At 43.0% G+C, this 18425-nt stretch overlaps 4 protein-coding genes across 9 annotated transcripts; 3 read left to right on the top strand and 1 right to left on the bottom strand.

The window, feature by feature from the left end:
• Nucleotides 1–155: 155 nt before the first annotated feature.
• On the top strand, nucleotides 156–1440 carry mrps24 (mitochondrial ribosomal protein S24). The gene is made up of 4 exons (XM_067258057.1): nucleotides 156–209; nucleotides 332–412; nucleotides 578–689; nucleotides 889–1440. Exons 1-4 carry the CDS (start codon nucleotides 171–173, stop codon nucleotides 1170–1172), a joined length of 516 nt encoding a protein of 171 aa, XP_067114158.1. The 5' UTR covers nucleotides 156–170; the 3' UTR covers nucleotides 1173–1440.
• gnsb (glucosamine (N-acetyl)-6-sulfatase (Sanfilippo disease IIID), b) lies at nucleotides 1433–7391 on the bottom strand. Its single transcript, XM_067258054.1, has 13 exons — nucleotides 6781–7391; nucleotides 6188–6247; nucleotides 5833–6036; nucleotides 5441–5506; nucleotides 5238–5336; nucleotides 4292–4459; nucleotides 4101–4183; nucleotides 3857–3975; nucleotides 3572–3675; nucleotides 3376–3477; nucleotides 3139–3249; nucleotides 2916–3023; nucleotides 1433–2763 (listed from the first exon to the last, which is right to left on the bottom strand). Exons 1-13 carry the CDS (start codon nucleotides 6961–6963, stop codon nucleotides 2596–2598), a joined length of 1575 nt encoding a protein of 524 aa, XP_067114155.1. The 5' UTR covers nucleotides 6964–7391; the 3' UTR covers nucleotides 1433–2595.
• A 14-nt stretch (nucleotides 7392–7405) lies between these two features.
• polm (polymerase (DNA directed), mu) lies at nucleotides 7406–11726 on the top strand. Of its 6 annotated transcripts, none has more exons than XM_067258048.1 (10): nucleotides 7406–8207; nucleotides 8306–8401; nucleotides 8566–8736; nucleotides 8844–8915; nucleotides 8960–9110; nucleotides 9191–9341; nucleotides 9439–9541; nucleotides 9670–10059; nucleotides 10278–10361; nucleotides 10948–11726. In XM_067258048.1, exons 1-10 carry the CDS (start codon nucleotides 7833–7835, stop codon nucleotides 11032–11034), a joined length of 1680 nt encoding a protein of 559 aa, XP_067114149.1. In that variant the 5' UTR covers nucleotides 7406–7832; the 3' UTR covers nucleotides 11035–11726. The 6 variants fall into 6 exon arrangements, with proteins under 6 accessions (XP_067114149.1, XP_067114150.1, XP_067114152.1 ...); XM_067258049.1 differs by having other exon boundaries at nucleotides 8312–8401; XM_067258051.1 differs by having other exon boundaries at nucleotides 8990–9110; nucleotides 10948–11725.
• Nucleotides 11727–16729: 5003 nt separating this feature from the next.
• Nucleotides 16730–18379, top strand: ved (ventrally expressed dharma/bozozok antagonist). Its single transcript, XM_067258715.1, has 3 exons — nucleotides 16730–16751; nucleotides 17516–17775; nucleotides 18017–18379. The coding sequence occupies exons 1-3, from the start codon at nucleotides 16730–16732 to the stop codon at nucleotides 18377–18379; spliced, it is 645 nt and encodes a 214-aa protein (XP_067114816.1).
• The last annotated feature ends 46 nt before the right edge of the window (nucleotides 18380–18425 follow it).

The following is an 18425-nucleotide window of genomic DNA, read 5'->3' on the forward strand; positions in this document are numbered from 1 at the left end:
AACGTGTTTAAACGTAACAAATAATATGTATTTTAAGGTCTCCCCCCCCCCCCACCCAAAATGCTTCATATTTACATAATGTTTTGTTTCTCACCACACAACTCAGAATATTAAAAAATGTGGACAAACAACTAAACCATCTTTCCCACAAATCATTTCGTCTATCGAAAATGGCTGCGTCCTTGAGCCACCGAAGTATGATGTTGTTGGTGAGAAACCATCGCATTTGAATGAAAATGTATAATTGTTTTATACTTCTGTAAAAGTGTTGTATTTTTGACTACCGTACTACATTGTGCTGACTATTTAATACTATACTGTATGTCTTTAGACGGCTCTTTCCAGAGCTGGCACTGCCGTAGCCACTAATTCAGGAACTCGAGCACTTCATGTCACTTCAGTGTGTTGCAAGGTATGTGAAAAAATATGGGCTCGTATTTCCCGTTATGTTTTCTAGCTATACAGAATGGTTGGATATATCTATCTTGTTTAATTGATTTGTTACAGCAGATACCTGACTGCTTTGATTTGTAGTGGTAAAATCTAACTATACCAGTCATTTTCTCTGATTCTTTAGAATCGAGCAGCCCGCATTCGTGTAAGGAAAGGAGACCGACCACTGACCTATGAGGAAGCCCTCCATCCACATCACATTGGCCACCGCAAAGGCTGGTTATCCCAGCACTGCAGTGAGTGTCTTTCTTAACAGTATGTGTAGTATCATGTAGTATAACTGGTCATGTAAACTAATTGTCAGATATACTCCAGTATTGTGGAAGAAAAAGCTGTATTGATACGTGGTTTCTTAATATTACTTGCATAATGGTAGCTAGGGGTTAAAAAAACTTGCTTATTGTCATATGAATCTGACCCCATCTATATTTTCAGGTAATCTAAAAGAGGAGGAGGGTGCAGCTGAGCGTACAGTGGAGGATGTGTTTGTGCGACGCTTTATGTTTGGAACCTTTCACAACTGTCTGGCCAATGAAATAGTGATAAAGAGGCGTGGCAATTTGATGTTGGTGTGTGCCCTGATGTTGCACAAAATGCCCCCACAGAAGTTTTACTTCTTGATTGGGTACACAGAAGAGCTACTCTCCCACTTCTACAAATGCCCTGTCAAGTTGGAAATTCAGACCCTGGGCCAGAAGGCCGTTTACAAATACCTTTGAGGATCCACTACTGGTCATGAAGACTTGAAAGAAGGGACTTATAATCAACTGAAGCTGTACACCACAGACGTTGTGATGCAATTTGAATTGTACTTGGCCGCTAGCCAGTCCAGTGTTGTTCAAAAGCCTGTAAGTCATCCAATATTACAATGGGAAAAGATATCCCTTTAAAATCATGCTGGTTAGCGATCTGCATTTCAAAACTGCCGAAAATTGCATCTGGTTTCATGAGCACGTGTAGGAATATTAAAAATGACTCATTTAAATGCTTACGATTTATTGATTTCTCACAATGGGATTCACATTCACATGAAAATAAGTAGTTCACTCAAATACATGTAGAACCCAGTATAACCCCATACTTCAGTCTTGTCAGTTCTTGGTCTCAATAATTAGTCAAGAACTGCACCTGCCTCAGTTGAGGGTAAAACACATGAACTTTCATTTTTGAGTGCACTACACCATTAAAGCCATAAGCTGCATCAGTGCAAAGAGACAAGGCACACAGACTGAATCACGTCATATTACCTTTTTCAATATGAACATTTCCCTTAAATATCTATGCACATTTGATTAGGCAACATTCCTTTCACACACAAAAAACATGTCTATTCCGCAGTGATGCAAACTTCCCTTCTGTCATTTTTAAAAGATCTCATGGCAACTTAATTACTGTAATCATTTGTACTTTTGAATAGTTGCCGATAACGATTTTTGTGATAAACAAAGAGGAAAAGACAACTAAATAGTTGGCCCTCTCTCAAGACACTGAAAAGGCACAAGACAGCAGGATTTAGTCCTCTGTGGGCTCACAGTCTAAAGGAACAGGCTTCAACTTTCACATCTCACTCATTTCTTGTAAAAGTGCTCTAAATTATGGGTGAATCTGTCATCAACAAGGGTGAAACAATGAAGGGAGATGGTTGACCCGAAGTTGCCTATTAGCATCAATCTGGGCCAACTTACCCAAATGGAAAAAAGTACTTCCATTACTGGGCAACTCAATACTGGTATTAGTAAACCTTGGGTTGTATACCTTCTCACTTTATGAAATGACAAAATAACAATGCAGTTGGTTCTGTCTTGTGTAAAGGCTCCAATGGGCTTCCATACCCTGTATTCAAATGTATTATACAAAAACATACTAATCTTTAATTGTCAATAACCTATAGTGCAACTTGCTGCCTACAAAATAGTTTCATAGTACCCAGATAGTCTGAGTATATGCAAGATTTCAGCATAGGTAAGAACTATAAGCACTATCCAGAAGAAGAATATGTGCAGATTCAGATGACACAGTGCCTACTATTCATTCAGATTAAAACAAATGTGTTAAAAGTGGCTCTAAACACACATCAATTACCACTTATTGTAATGACCTTTTAACTTTGGTACAAGGCTTAGAGCTATGGTCCCGCCCACCCTAATGCCTGATTCGTTCTTCACTTGTATCTCGGCAGCTGTCGCCCACACATGACTGTAGCTTGATTAGCCGTTGGTTCATGGCCTGCAGAAGGGTGGGGTCGACCTTCTTCACAATGTTTTCCAGCTGGTGAGGGTCTGAAGTGAGGTTATACACCTCAACGAATGACTGAAAGAAAAAGAGAGTGTGTGTGAGAGAGTTGCACTATACACAGATTAAGAGACAGAGACTATTTAGAATAACATGCAATTTTATGTCCAGGCACAGTGGTCTCTCCCCAATGGGTTTAACTATTTAAAACTATTTGTGCACACACATACCTCACTGTCGGCAAACTCGCAGTACTGTAGGTTGTGTCCAACGAGAGTCCTGACACAGGCATAGGTGTTATTGAAAGCATCCTCACACACACAGTCAGGGAAACATTGCTGGAGAGGGACGGAAACAGATAAAAGCGTGTGAGTCATGCCCTGACTCCATTAACTGCAGACTGATATTGTGCAGTGTCACTGTTGACTGAATTCAGGCGATGGGGAAACTCACAGACAATCCAGGACCCAGTTTGGGACAGGAGGGGTCAGGGGTGGTGTGCCCTTCTCCATTGTACTCCACCAGGAAGAAGGGGCGCGCAGTACCGTTACGCAGAGTGGGCGCCTGCAAAAAAAGAAGGGAGATATTGAAGGAGGAAGGAGAAAAGTCTTATGTTAGAAAAAGGGAGATAAATGGACAGGGTGAAAGTTAGAAAGTGAAAAGAGTGGAGCCCTTATCAAGAGTTCTCACCATCTGAGGGAGGAAAGACTGTCCATCCATATTCACAAGGGACAGGTTAAGACCTGCGATGTCCAGCAGGGTGGGAGCCAGGTCAATGTTCAACACAGGGGCCTGAGGAAACACTCGTGGCGTGAATTAACAAAGACAGATGACAACCTTGGAATGGATGCTGTGTGTGTGTGTGTGTCCAGTAGGAATTTCTGACCTGCACTATCTGTTGTGGTTTTATGTCTGGTCCACGGACCATGAGGGGGATCCTGATGTCGAATTCGTACAGCTGTCTCTTATCGATGGGCAGAGAAAACTGCCCTGGGAGGACAAGCAAAGCCCAGTGAGTTGATTAGTGTATAATTAGTAAACTGAAGACAGGCAGATCCTTTTTGTAAGTGAACATATCTGACTGACGGCCAGACAGACGGACTAGCAAGCAGACTAGATATGCAGAAAGATAGGTAAATGGACATACAGAGCAGGACACAAACACACATACCGGTGTGGTATCCATTGTCCGAGGTGTAGAAGATGTAGGTGTTGTTTATCTCCTTTAATTCCACCAGTTTATTAACGACTGCTTCCACCATGTCATCAACAGATAAGAGAGTCTGCCACCTGCCAGATAGCAGGAAAAAAAACAAATCATATTTCAGTGGTACTGCCAGTCAACTTGCAATGCGGCGGATAGATCGAAAAAAAAAACGTTTGGATTGCGTTTCCACAACAATTGGCTATTGCACCTCTTCCTGTAGGCATTATCCAGGAAGTCCATGGAGCTGCCGAGCATAGGGTTAAGGGGCTGGCGCAGCAGCCAGTGCTTGTCCTAATGCAAACACATCAAAGACACAATCTTATGGTGTTAACTCAAAGTTAGTAAGTCAATAAATAAGTAAATGTAGGCGTGTGTGTGTGCGTGTTTCAGTATGCTAACCTTTCCTGCTTTGTCAAAGCTGCCATCGCGGGGGGCCTTGACGTCACTGAAGGATTTCTGGTACTGGGGGGCCGCAGTCCAGGGGGAGTGGGGAGCTGGAGGGGACAGCATCACGAAGAATGGACGCTGTGGGCTCCTGTTCTCCAGGAAGTTGAGAGACCTGTTTAACTGAGAAAAGCAACACGAGAAAGAGTAAACCAATTCAAACTGTTATTTTATAGGCCAAAATGGTTTCCAACTCCAGCCAGACATACAGATGGGACATGAACTGCTGGTCAGAATAAAAAGACACACAGCGTAAACGGGTGGGGGGAAACACAGGGTTTTGGAAAAGGAAAGTGGTTCATTGCGCAATCCGTCTGTGAAACATTTGTCACTGTGTATAGGAAAGAGTCTGAGATCAGAAGGTTGGATACTGAATGCCAGAGTCATGGGACTGACTTGTACATTGGTCACATTCAGTAAACTTATTTGTACAGCACTTGGAGTTGCATTGGATGACAAGGACATTTTGATTACACTTTTCCTTGTTAAAAAGACAACAACTCAAACAAAGCACTTGATGTCCCACTGGGGTGGTGTACGCCAGGAATCTGACAAAGCAAATTCAAAGTCACATGCTAATGGCATGAGAAGGGAATGTCAAACACCAGGAAGTGAATGAACACCAGAACACATTAGGGCCTAAAAACTATAAGAACACTACGGCCTTAAACTAACAGCAGGATGTCAACTGACAACAGGTATCAAGTTGTCAACCACAGCAAAAAAAGAGAGAGAGATCAGGTGGCTATCTAGATGCGTGTCTGTGTTTGTCTATAGCTGACGCAAGGATATTTGAAAAGAACAAGCTTCCCTTTCGCCCTTGGGTAAGAAGTTCTAGCAAACGAATATCCTTTTTACGAAAGAAACACAGGACATGGTGGGTTGTGAGGAGACGACTTACTATGAGGTCTGTGAGGTAGTCTTTTTCATAGTTGTCTCCGTGAATTTCTTCTTTGCCGTTGACCGAGAGTGTGTAGTTGTAGTACTGGGAGTTCCCCACCTGCATACACACAAAACACACCTCGGACACACGTTCTATATACGGTTGGGAAAATAAATGTGTTTGTTTGGGTTGTTTTTTTGTGTGAGTGCTGAAGGAGTCACCAGAGCGTGCCACTGGTCCCAGCCAGGTGGAACATATCCAACATCTCCAGCTTCCTTCTTTCCATACTGTCACAGGAAAACATGCAAGTCATGTACATTGTTCATGACAATAACAGAAACATAATGCATGCATAAATGTAAATATAAGTGGTTGGGGGGGGGGGTACATTAAAGGAGCACTCAACCTGCATGAATATAGCGTGTTAGCCGTTAATGCACTGACTGAGGCTGAGACTAACTGTCAAAAGAGAAACAGATCTATCATCAAATGTCAGCAGCATTCTATATAAGAGCTAAAACAGGAAGAAAGGACTGTAGCTTTTTCCATAGATAATGACCACATGATTGGTCATGAGGAAACATGTGTGTGTGCTGTGTGTGCGTATGTATACCTGGTTGAGATACTTTCCAGCAAAGAAGGTCTGGTATTGCTGTTTGCTGAGGTAGAGAGGGAAGGCTGTACTTTCTGGGCCTTTCTGCCAGAGAAGGCTGGAGCAGTTACCTGACAGAGAGTTGTTTCTCACTGCGTGGTTATGAGGGTATTGACCCGTCAAAATACTGCTTCTGCTGGGACAACACAACGGTGTTGCAGTAAACTGGGGAGAGGATGAGAAGAAGATAAAGTGAAGATTTCAGAATATGAGGCATTGGCAAAGAAAACTGGCATGTGAATATTTTGCCTTTCTAGCGTAGACCAACTCCTTCCATTCGCAATGTATTTTACACTACACTCGCTCTTGTACTTACAGCATTAAAGAATGTGACACCTGCGTCTCCAATTAGGGCCTTGGTTTTCTTCATTGGGGTCTATCGAACAGATAGAAATAGAGAGAAGTGAGACTCTTTTTTTTTTAAACAATGTAAAACCAACTTGAAGAAAACAATCTGAAGGAAACATAACTTAAAAATAATTCAGGGCTGATTAAATTCATAATAAAAATAAAAATTAATAGTGAAAAAGAGGAATACAAATTCAAAATAAAGTAGGGTTTAATCAAACAGAATTTTTAAATTTCATGTAAAAAATGACAACACAGTCTTCAATAGGCCCTCCCTTCCTGGTAGAGATATTTCCACATAAACTATAGTATGTCGCACAACCTAATTGACGTATGTCTCAATCTAAAGCGGCCTATAGAAAGTCACAGCCTGGCAGGCAATATGCCGCGGTAAGTAGCCTACGGAAAGTAGGCTACATGCAGGGCAGACGCTCAAACAAGTTATGTTCCACAACACGGACCCCAATAATAACACATTATATATCCTTCTAATCATATATTGTTAACTTCAAACTAGCCAAAAATGTGTTTAAATCGGTATGAAAGCACGAAGTTACTTACCATTCCTCCAAGTGCCACATCTTGATCGTCGGCTAGTATTAGGACGATATTTCTCGGTTTTTGACATTCTGAACACCTGAGCATGCAGGTAAACAACGCGAGGAACAACGCAACCCTTCTCACACCTGCTTTTAGTGTCCGTTGTCCATACCTCTGTCCGGTTATTGTCTCCGAACTTGCCATTAGCAAGCTGACCACCTTATCTGCTGCTATGGTTTCGTTTACAGCAAAGGGGAGCAAATACAAAAACACCTATGAGGGGTTGGTCTAAGTGTGCTGTCAAACCGCACAACGGAGGCAGTCTGAAGTTTAAGGAAGTTGGGATCATATGATCACTTCTTTCATACTCGCCTGAGGGGAATTACACTCGTGGACTGGACTAGCCTATGCTATGGCAGCCGCATGAACACAGTGAGCCTACTAGTCGAGTACTTCTTTCACCAATTTAGCTTTGATTAATGTAGAAATGTTTTTCTGTTAGCTACGCCTCCATTTAGGTAGCTCATATTCTGACCACAAAACAAAAACGTTATGTATCAAGATGATTTAGCCTAACATTATTATTTTCTAACGGGGAGGAGGGGGAAAGGGGCGTTCCGAGACATCTAACCCCGCTGCACCGTGCAGAAGAGTAGATGTATTTTTTCACAATATAGGCTACATGGCCGCAAGTGAGCGTGGCACAAAAGAGATGTGGAAGTTAGGGTTATAGTTGTAACACCCCGATGTGTTTTTTTTCCATGTTAGCGCCTTTAAGCGGTGCTACTTCCTGTTTCCCCATCGGATCTATTTTGCGTGGCGGACTGCATACTGCTTAAATGTAGCCAGCTGCATGACTGCTCTTTCCTGTCACTGTGACAGTGTCTTATTTATGTCGTTTCTCTTATGAATCAAATAAACGTGTATTTTAGCGTACTTATAATATGATGTGTGTTATCAGGAATGGAGTCAATGTAGGCTATAGGGACAGATAGTCAACAAAGAAGTAACTGGTTTGCATTTTAAGTTAAATAGCACTATATGTTTAGAAGTTATGTAAGTCAGCTGTAGCCATGGTGCCGTTTAAAAAAAGAAGAATACAACTGCATACTGCCAGTAGCGGCGACGGAACCATTAAGTACCCGCAGGTGGTTATCTTTCTCCTGGAGAGAAAGATGGGGGCGAGTCGAAAATCCTTCCTCACTCAGCTTGGTCGTGGCAAAGGTTTCCTTGTGGAGGAGTCATTTAACCAGTCTGTCACACACGTTGTATCCGAGAACAATTCTGGAGACGAGGCTCGCACTTGGCTGAATTCTCAATTATCTAAACAGTTGGGAGTTGAGAAGAATTCAACGAGGGAAGAAATCCATGTCCTGGACATCAGCTGGTACACAGAGAGCATGCGGGCGGGTTGCCCAGTGGACATCCTGGACAGACATAGGCTTCAGGTGTGCCCCGTTTTACTTGTGAAACTTCCTACTACAATCTTTAAGTGTGAAGACCAGAGTGAGTTACTTTTTGTATTTATTTATTTTTACCGAATGAGACCCAGGAATGTGGAACGGAGCTTACAGAATTCTCAGTTCCCAGCTATGCCTGCCAGAGATGCACCCCTCTTATGGGCCACAACTCCAGGCTCACGGTGATTCCTCGGTTTCCTATGCACTATTCTAAAGAGGCCAATTTTCCAAGACTTTGATTTCTCTGTTACCCTTGATGAAAATCTGAATTCATAATCAGTCAGACTCAAACTGGAAAATATTGAGGTAATGTCTTTTTCCCTCACCTTCTCTTTCTCTGGCACAGGATGCGCTGTCCATCCTGGCTGACAGTGCCGAGTTCAGTGAGAATGAAGGGCGTAGCGTGGCGTTCAGGAGGGCAGCAGCAGTGTTGAAGTTCCTTCCCCAGCCAGTGACTAGACTGAAGCAACTCCATGGCCTGCCCTGTCTCGGGGAACACTCGCTCAGAGTCATAAAGGTTAGGACTTAACACGTTCTGTGTCTCTCTTAACACTTCCTCTATCTCTCTCTAAATGCATCAGTGTCTCTCAGGATCTAGACGGTCCTATCTGTCTCTGTACACAGGAAATCCTGGAGGAAGGTGTGTCCCTTGAAGTGGAGACTACAAAGCATTCAAAGCAGTATACAGTTCTGAAGGTGTGTGTTTGAGTGAAGTCGACCATGTTCATCTTGGCTTGTAGCCTCATTTGCTTTCTGTCAATGAGTTTCAGATCCTCACGGGCATATTTGGTGTTGGAGTTAAAACTGCAGATCGCTGGTTCAGAGAAGGAATACACACACTCTCAGAACTGCGGAGGTCAGGACATGCACTCAACCGAGCACAACAAGCTGGTGTGTGTGTGTGTTTATCTCAAGAGCATATATGTGTTTTTCTTAAGAACATTCTGCAGATACTGCTTTCTCTATTTCAGGTCTTCAGCATTATGAAGATCTCAATTTGCCAGTCACCAAAACAGAGGCTGTTATAATTGGCCAGATTGTGAAAAAGGCAGTCAATGCTGTGCTGGAAGGTGCAGAGATCACTCTGATTGGAGGATTCAGGAGGTATGCGGGGAATTGTAGGTCAGACAGCTACATTGTAATTACATGTGTTATTGAGTTATCATTGAAGAGTCGAAAGGTCATCCATCGACATGGAAACATTTATTTGTGTCTTTAGGGGAAAACAGACCGGCCATGATGTTGATTTCCTGATCACCCACCCAGAGGAGAGCAGAGAAGAGGGTCTAATGCCAAAAGTAGTTTTCTGGCTGGAATCACAGGTAATGTGTAATCTCTAACAGGTGTCAATTTGGTTTGTGATGGTGGGATTCTGTTAAAATGGACCCTTTCAAACTGGTAAAAAAAAAACTGAACAACAGATATAGAACTTACTATTCTGTCCCCCTAGGGTTACCTATTGTACCAGAAGACCACTAGGAACTCCTATCTCGAAGCTAATGAGGGTCCTGGACAGCCATCCTCTAACATGGACCGCTTTGAGAGGTGCTTCTTAATTTTCAGACTGCCCGTGGACACGGATGAGGGGAAGGTGCAGATGGAGAGACTCAGAGGACTACCAACACAGACAGAGAATTGCACAAACATGCGCACTCCAGTCGATGGTGAGACAGAGACTAAGACTCACCCAAGCGTGGACGCTTCGACCCAGAAGAGAATTCCAGTGTTGGAGCCGACACAAGGCTCTAGGGACCAACCCTGGAGAGCAGTGAGGGTGGATCTCGTGGTCTCTCCTCACAGCCAGTTTGCATTTGCCCTGTTGGGCTGGACAGGGTCCAAGGTAAGCCTTGTCACTGAACCCTAACTGTGATAGTCCCATAGGAGAGGATATAGAGTCCTTAACACCTTGTCATCTGCAATGATCTTCAAATGTTTCATATGGAAATTGTCCACCATCTGTCAGGTTTAAACTGCTGCATTAATGTGTGTAAACAGTGAAGCCATGGTCCTTAACAACATACTTACTTTTTCTCTTTTTTCTCTCCTGTCTCTCTGTAGTTGTTTGAGAGAGATTTACGTCGCTGGGCCAAACAGGAGAAGGCCATGTCTCTAAGCAGCCATGCTTTGTATAACAGCATACAGGTATCTGCATCTTACATATTCACATTTTAGTTTTACTTGAAGGAAGTAGAACAAGCGTGAATGAACGAATGCATGAAGTGGGTTTGTGAGAGGGATCCAGGCAGAAGACATTAGATGTGGTGGATGAGTCCTCGAACCGGGCTTCTCGGAGCTCTGCCAATCCTCCTGAAGGTGCCTGGATAGCAGAAGAGGAGCTTGAAAGTAGAGGAGGAGATGAGGAGGATGCAAAAGTAGATATTTGAGTGGTTGATATAGCGAGGTTGTATTTGTAGTAGAGAACTGACTAGCGTGAGTTATACAGGGGTTTAACTGATGCGTATCAAGTGTGTCATCGGGTGTGTAGACTAGGTGGTAGATGTTGTGGTGTGGTTTTCTCCTGAACCTCAGTTCAGTCTTACTTCCTTTATGCCTCCCTACCAACATACACTTAGCCCACCACCACTACCACACACTCACACCCAAATGGTTTGATATGAGTTTGATATAAATTTAAATAAAGACATGCCGACAACCGTGTGGTAGAGTTGCATTTTGATGGATGCCATCTCTTTCTCACTCTTGCTTTAATCCTTTCTATTTTTTGTAGGGGACATATCTGAGGGCAAGTTCGGAAGAGGAAATCTTTGCTCATCTGGGTCTTGAGTACATTCCCCCCAGTGAAAGAAATGCATGAATTGTATGCCACATATTAGCTATTTCTCGTGTACTGATCCCACCCGTCCAATGTAGCAACGGTGCCTCAACCACACAAGTTAATCTCAGCGGCATTAGTAATCTTCGAGAAAGTGACCTGACTACAGGCAGGAAACCTGTCTCTTTTTCAGACTGTTGCCGTGGATATTTTAAAATGTTAGTATTCAGCCGTACTTGAAACTGTATACTGTTTGGATATAACGTTGATTAATTTGCATTGCATTCCATTTATTCTAGAAAAATGTGGCAGTGTATTTGTTTATTTGCACTTCAAATTAAGTATCTTTGTAAATGTATCTTATTTGATGTGTAAGCTGGTCTGTAAGATGTAAGCTTATGAATGTGTAAGGCTACATTACATGAAATGAGTGTTGCATTCTGACTGTTGTCCTACTTGCACAGCTGCTCACATGTGTAACAGCCATTTTTCTAGAATGATGTGGAAGTTTCCATACATGACACCAAACTGACACTGTGACCTCAATTCATGATGCATAGGTTTTGTATTAATTGTGTTACTAAATACTGTCAGAGCAGGTGTAAGACAAAGTGACCTTAATACAGTGAAGGTGAATAAAGAAATACAAATATTTTAAATTGACGTTTTATGTAATTGGATATGTCTTTAGTAAGGATCTTGCAATGTTCACTCTTTCACAACCACTCTTTCCTTCTAAATCATAAAGTTGTATTGGAACAAACAGGGTATTTCCTTTTAAATACAGTTTATGCCAAAGTTTGGGAACCCCTGATCTCAGATAACTTTTACCAAGGTCTCAGACCTTAATTAGCTTGTTAGTGCTATGGCTTGTTTACAATCATCAATAGGAAAGGCCAGGTGATGCAAATTTCAAAGCTTTATAAATACTCTACTTCTCAAACCTTGTCCCAACAATCAGCAGTCATGGCAGTTAACTGGAACAGTGGAGGTCAAGTTGAGGTCTGGAAGACCAAGAAAACGTTCAGAGAGAACTGCTTTAGGATTGCTAGAAAGGTGAATCAAGGTTTCACCTTCAGGAAAACTTAGCAGACTGGAGTGGTGGTGCGCTGTTCTACTGTGCAGCGACACCTGCACAAATTAGACTTTCATGGAAGAGTTATCTGGAAAAAAAACTTTCCTGTGTCCTCAGCTTCAGAAGTTTGCAAAGGAGCATCTCAACAACACTATCTTATGCATTTTGGAAATATGTCCTGTGGACTGATGAAGTTGAGCAAAGGTATGTTTGGAGACAAATGGGTGCCGAATTTCATGAAAAGAATACCTGTCCAACTGTTAAGCACCGGGGTGGATCAAAAATGCAGGCTTGTGCTGCAGTCAGCGGCCCGGGGAACATTTCACAGGAGGGAAGAAGGGCTTCAATGAAATTCCTGCTAATTCTGGAAGCAAACATCCCTCCGTCTGTAAAAAAGCTGAAGATAAAAAGAGGATGGCTTCTGCAAACTAATACTAAACATACCTCAAAATCCACAATGGACTACCTCAAGAGGTGCAAGCTGAAGGTTTTGCCATGGCCCTCACAGTCCTCTGACCTAAACATCATCGAATATCTGTGGATAGCCCTCAAAAGGGCAGTGCATGCAAAACGGCCCAAGAATCTCACAGAACTTGAAGTCTTTTGCAAGGAAGAATTAGCAAAAATCCCCCAAACAAGAATTGAAAGAATCTTAGCTGGCTACAAAGTGTTTACAAGCTGTGATAAAGGGGGTGTTACTAAGTAAAACATTTTTGCTGTGGGCCCTTTTCCTTTTTTGTTGTTTTGAAAGAAACTAATCTTGCATTATATATTAAAGAAATGTGTCATCTTCAACTTTATGCCTTTTGGAAATCAGGTCATCTTTTACTCACTTAGATAATCACAGTAACATACATTTTTACCAGGGGTGCCAAAACGTCTGCATAAAACTGTACTCTCAGATAGGACTTCATAGACTTCCTGTGTGTGTGTGTGTGGGTGTGTGAGAGAGAGAGTTGACAAGCGTTTCCAGCACCTCTTCCTAACAGCCTCATTAACCTCTAAATGCCAGTTAAACTTCAAAGGCTGCGTTACTGCTCACACCTCAGCCTCCTCTATCACACATACAGATACAGATACATAAACACACACACAATGATCCTAGTCGAACAGGTAGGTACAAAATAGGGAACTTAAGAAAGTAAGTTAGAATTTAGGGTAATGTAAATGTGTTGTTAGAAAAAGAATGAGAGTTGAGGGGATTAGTTCCCTTTCAAACACCTAATTCCCATTGCAACATCACCTTTTCTGACACCATACGTGTGAAACAAAAGTTGGGTGGGTGGGACACAAAAGTAACATCCTTCTGAGGGGCAATTTAGGGGACTTCTGGTCCAGGTCCTCTGTGCTAATGTGTGTGTGCGTTCACCCATGTGTCATTCGCTGATTTATATGTGGATTATCCTGTACGCAACACAGAAAATACAGAGATTGCATCTGTGTTTTCTGTGTGTGTGGGGGGGAAGGGGGAGGGGTTGAGGAGTACAGACCTGTAGTTTAAGGGGAGGGTTGGTCCCTGTCTTCCTTCTCCTCCTCCCCATTTAATCATTGGAGTCGTAGTGCCTGCTTTTCCTACAAGACCAGTCCCACCGGCCTCATCAAAGCCCTAGGAGCCTTTGAAGGAACTGATAGGAATCAATAGAACAAGGGCCCAACTAACTGACCAAGTTACAGGGAGGGAGGGATACTGCTGGAGACAACAGAAGCAACCCAGGAGAATGATTATTGTCCTCCCCAATCCTTACTGATCTGCATAAGTGCATTTATCGGCTTTAAAATATACACGCAGGCGTGTGATTATTATGCAGGTACATTTTTAGGAGGTACAAACTGTGCAGCACAACAGAACCTCTGTGCACTGTGATTCCACTTACCAGTGACTGAAACTAATCTAAGTTATTGTACTGTGTCAGTTCTTGTTTGTCCTTGGTGGTTGGTGAAATGTCTGCCAGAAATCTCAGGATCTCAAAGGATCACAAGCAAACCCTGAAAGATTTTCAAGCCAATTAGAATGCCGAATAAAAAGTGTGTTTAGAGTTGCCCCCCCAGCTATGTTTATTACATTAATCATAATTAGATAGAGACAACTGTGTAGGGCCTACAGTATATGGGCATTAGGTCTTCCATATACCCCGCTGCCCCTGTCAGTGCCTGCAGAGTTTGAGGTGTGTTTGTGTCCATAACAGAGAAGCAAACAGGCCCATTAGAGATGAAAGGCTCTGTTTGCAGCCAATCAAAGATGAGCACAGCAGGGGCCCCTAACCCCACAGACATCAGCCTGGGACAGGGGCCAAGGGAGGTGGGGTGGTGACACCTTGTCTCCTTGGATCTTTCCCTCCACACGTGCATGTTTGCAAATGAACACATATACACACAAACAGGACTGGTGTAAATGTGATGTTTACACATGCATTAATCTGTTAATATGCTCTCCAATATGATCTCCAATTACAAACAAACAAATGTTGTCAGCCCCATTAAAGGACTTTCATTTAAGGTATAAAGACCAGGAATATGCTAAAGAAATTATGAAGGCCAACATGAACTTGTGGTAGAAGAAGACTGCAGGGGAACATTCCTAACATTTATTTCCAAAAGCAGTCCTCAAGCACCCATTCCCCAAAACACTCTGGAATTTACACACAGTCTGACTGATTATGGTTAAAACTTCAAAGGCTCCTGATCAGTTGTTTTCTCCTCCCATATCTATATCCCTATCTCTTTCTGTCTCTCTTTTCTCTCCCACAACTGGCTCCATATTGTAAAGTGGGTATCAGTCCATCCCCCGTCTGTCTGTCTCCATCTTCTATCCTGATACTGGATAGTGGGCTGGCTATTGTGTTCTTTGATGTGGGCCTGTTGGGCCAGAGAGAGACAGACAGACAGACAGAGACAGAGAGAGACAGACAGAGACAGAGAGAAGGAGAGAGAGAGAGAGAGAGAGAGAGAGAGAGGGAGAGAGAGAGAGAGAGAGAGAGAGAGAGAGGGCTAGAGGGTAGACAGGGTAGACAGGAGCCTGTCTTTACAGACCTCAGACAGACGGGAGTGTGAGAGACGGCACAGCCATCTACCATGCCACTGCAACACAGATGCCTTCAAACACCTGATTGCCCTGCATGCATAAGTGTGTATGTGTGGTTATGTGTGTTTGGTGTATTGCTCTGTAGAGGAGGATGTAACAGTATATTGTGCTAGTTATAGCCTCCTTCCTCATTCTGCTCTGAGTTATCCCAAATATACACAGACAAATATGTAGGCCTACTGTAGTTGTGCCACTGTCGTGGGATACAACAACTCATACACACAATTCACCTAGTACAGTTTACATAAAACAATGTAAACTATAACTAAGCTATACAACACAGTATGTATATATTTACGAAGTACAAATACACAATTTATCCACTCGAAGCCGTCCGTAAATTCAAGTGTACAAAAAGAAAATTGAATCCTGTATTGAAACGTATAAAGGCATCATTCATTGGACCCCACTACAACATTCAGTTGATTGATACCTTTTTTACATTTTAATCAACGGGAGGCTGTAAGTTTAGAGAATGAGGGTCCAACGCCTATCGTCGATTCTGTCTCCTCGGTTTCAATCATGCAGAATTGTTATGCTTAACATGCTAAAATAGGGATCAGGGGATCAAGTCAATCGTTCTCATAGCGCGACAACGGGATAAATAGTAAGGGGTTTCTGAATACCTGCGAAGCAGCCTATCTCCTTATTCGTCTGTTTGTGGGAAGAGGGGAGGGGAGTGTGTAGTGTGATCCTACATTGTGTCCAAAGGAGTAATTGGCTCAATCACGAACTATCCCATTGATAAGATAATGAGAGAGCCTGGACCAGTGAATGTTCCGGGCATTGCGCTCACAATCTCTTCGACAGACGACTGTCTCCGTGCGCCACGGCGAGCAGTATAGACCTGGTGCTAATAGGTCATTAACCGAGACCGGATACTTCAAAGGCTCAAGGTACTTTGATACCAAAACGCACACCCGCATAAGACATGAAATGTCTTTGCAGGCAGCAGCTCTGTTGAAAACCAGAATTCTTTGGCAGGAAATTTAAGTGGGAACAATTTTACGTGATCAGGCCTTGGATGTGATTTAATACATGCAGATTTGCCTCTCCTAACTCTATGAAGTTCTCAACAAATGCGCATATTAACTGATTGAGGAGGGATCAACCAGATGAGACATTATTGCATTACCTTAAACCAATCAATCTAGATAGTCATCCATTTCAGTGATCCTTTGCAAGAAAATCTGCAAAAAGAGAAATATCTTTGAAAGCACAGTGATTAGATAGCATGTACTGATTGATTGATAGCATTTAGTTCAACATACCACAGTTCTTTGATTAAGGATGTGCCCAAAATGTTTCTAGTCTGAGATGCATATTTGGGGAAAGAATGTATGATTTAAAAGAGAAAACCTCTCTTTTAGTATATGAAGACATATACACGTGCATTATGTATCTAGATGTAGAGGTTAGGTGAGGCCTGTAAGATGGGGAGGTGTGTGTGTTGGAAGGGGGGGAAACCTCTCCAGACTCACTGGAGCCAGTGGGTAATGGCCTCATTCAGTCCGAATGAGACGCCTTAATTACTGCAGTTGTGAAAACTCAAGGAGGGAGGGTGGAAGGGAGGGGACAACATGCGCTTTGATCCTGGGCTGAGTGAGTTGTAAATTAGGAGGGATGCCCTGCATAAATACAGACCTAGCTTCAGCAGAGATCATTTCTTCCTAAGACACAGAGGCCGATTGAAACCACAGACGGATGTACCTAGCAGCACTAGACCTATTTAGCATCTCTGGAAACTTTGTTGGATCATTGATTGCACTAAAGAAACCCATTTTTTTTATTTACATCCTTTGGACACGTTTTGTGCAATGACCATGAAGGGACAATTTTCTATTGAGTGGCTGTCCCAGAGCAGCCAGGGATTAGGCAGTCAACGTTTCTCCTCCTGCCTTGAGACTTGTAATGGACCCAGCGCCTCTGGGACACACTCAGAGAGCCTTCCTGGATTCTACTCTACTACTAGACCTCTGAATCAGGACCACCTGGAGGGAAGAGTCCCACACAGCCTTCCAAGCCACACTGAGTCTGAGAGAGGAACAAACCACCAGAGTCCTAATTTTCCTAACAACCAACAAGGTATAGGCTCACTCACTACATCCTCACAGCTAATTGAAGTAATTTCCTACACAGACCAATATTTATAGTTGAGTCTTTGTTTTTTATCTCATGGAATTCCTCTTTTGTGATTGTTCTCAGAAATGTGTTGTTTTAATTCCGAATAGTAAGTCTTTTGAAACCAAAAGAGTTATAAGAATTGTATTGCTTTAATTTTGTGTATTATTGTGCATTATTTGTGTGACGCTCGTTGTGATTTATTTTGACTGTTATCCAAACCAAACACCCTTTCTTTTTCTCAGAGGCTGCTACAGGTTTCAGCAGTGGGACAGAGGAGGAGACCTCAGGGTACGAGAGTGAGGGGGGGCGCTCTCTCTCCCCCTCTGCCTCTCTCGACAGCATTTCCCCGCCCCCTTCGTCGCCCCCGTCGGGCCGGAGGCCGCGCACCGCCTTCACAACTGAGCAGATCAGAAGCCTGGAAAGAGCCTTTAAAAGGAACGCCTACCTGGGGACCCAGGACAAAGCTGAGCTCTGCAAAAAACTCAACCTATCAGACAAGCAGGTAGGCATCACAAGAATCCCCTTTGAAATATAACTATCAATCACTGTGTTCTGATTTGTAGTTGATATGAAACTAATGCAGACACAGCAAGCTTGTATATTACAAATTGCCAGACATGTCAGCAAACACAGGGGAATAAGGATAAAGGAATGCAATAAAATCACTTGAAATTCTAGATGTTAATCAATTAATGACATCATTGAATGTATTGTAAATTGTCTTGCTCTTTTTGCTTCCCCAGATCCGTAACTGGTTTCAGAACCGGCGTATGAAACTGAAGAGGACTGTGCAGGACGCCTTGGCACATGCCTGCCAAGCTAAGGTGGCATCTCACCTATTGCACTACTCTGAGCTACAGGCATTTTGCTCTGCACCCTACCCCAGCTACCACCCTCACCTGGTCCCAGAGGGACCCACCACTGCCCCCTATGTCCAGCCCCACAGCATGCACTACAACTCCTTCCCTGCTTCCCAGACTCTACCTGGTGTGTCTACACTACCCTTGGACTCTCTTTACCAGTATGCTTCCCTTCCAGGACTCATGGTGGCCTCCAGTTCTTCATCCCTGGTGGGAGCTCATCAGCCATATCTTCACCAATACTAAAATATAAGACATTTAATAAGTGCCTACATTTCATTGGTCCAAGGCT

Source organism: Osmerus mordax, chromosome 20, assembly GCF_038355195.1.
Source record: "Osmerus mordax isolate fOsmMor3 chromosome 20, fOsmMor3.pri, whole genome shotgun sequence".
Taxonomy (NCBI): Eukaryota; Metazoa; Chordata; class Actinopteri; order Osmeriformes; family Osmeridae; genus Osmerus; species Osmerus mordax.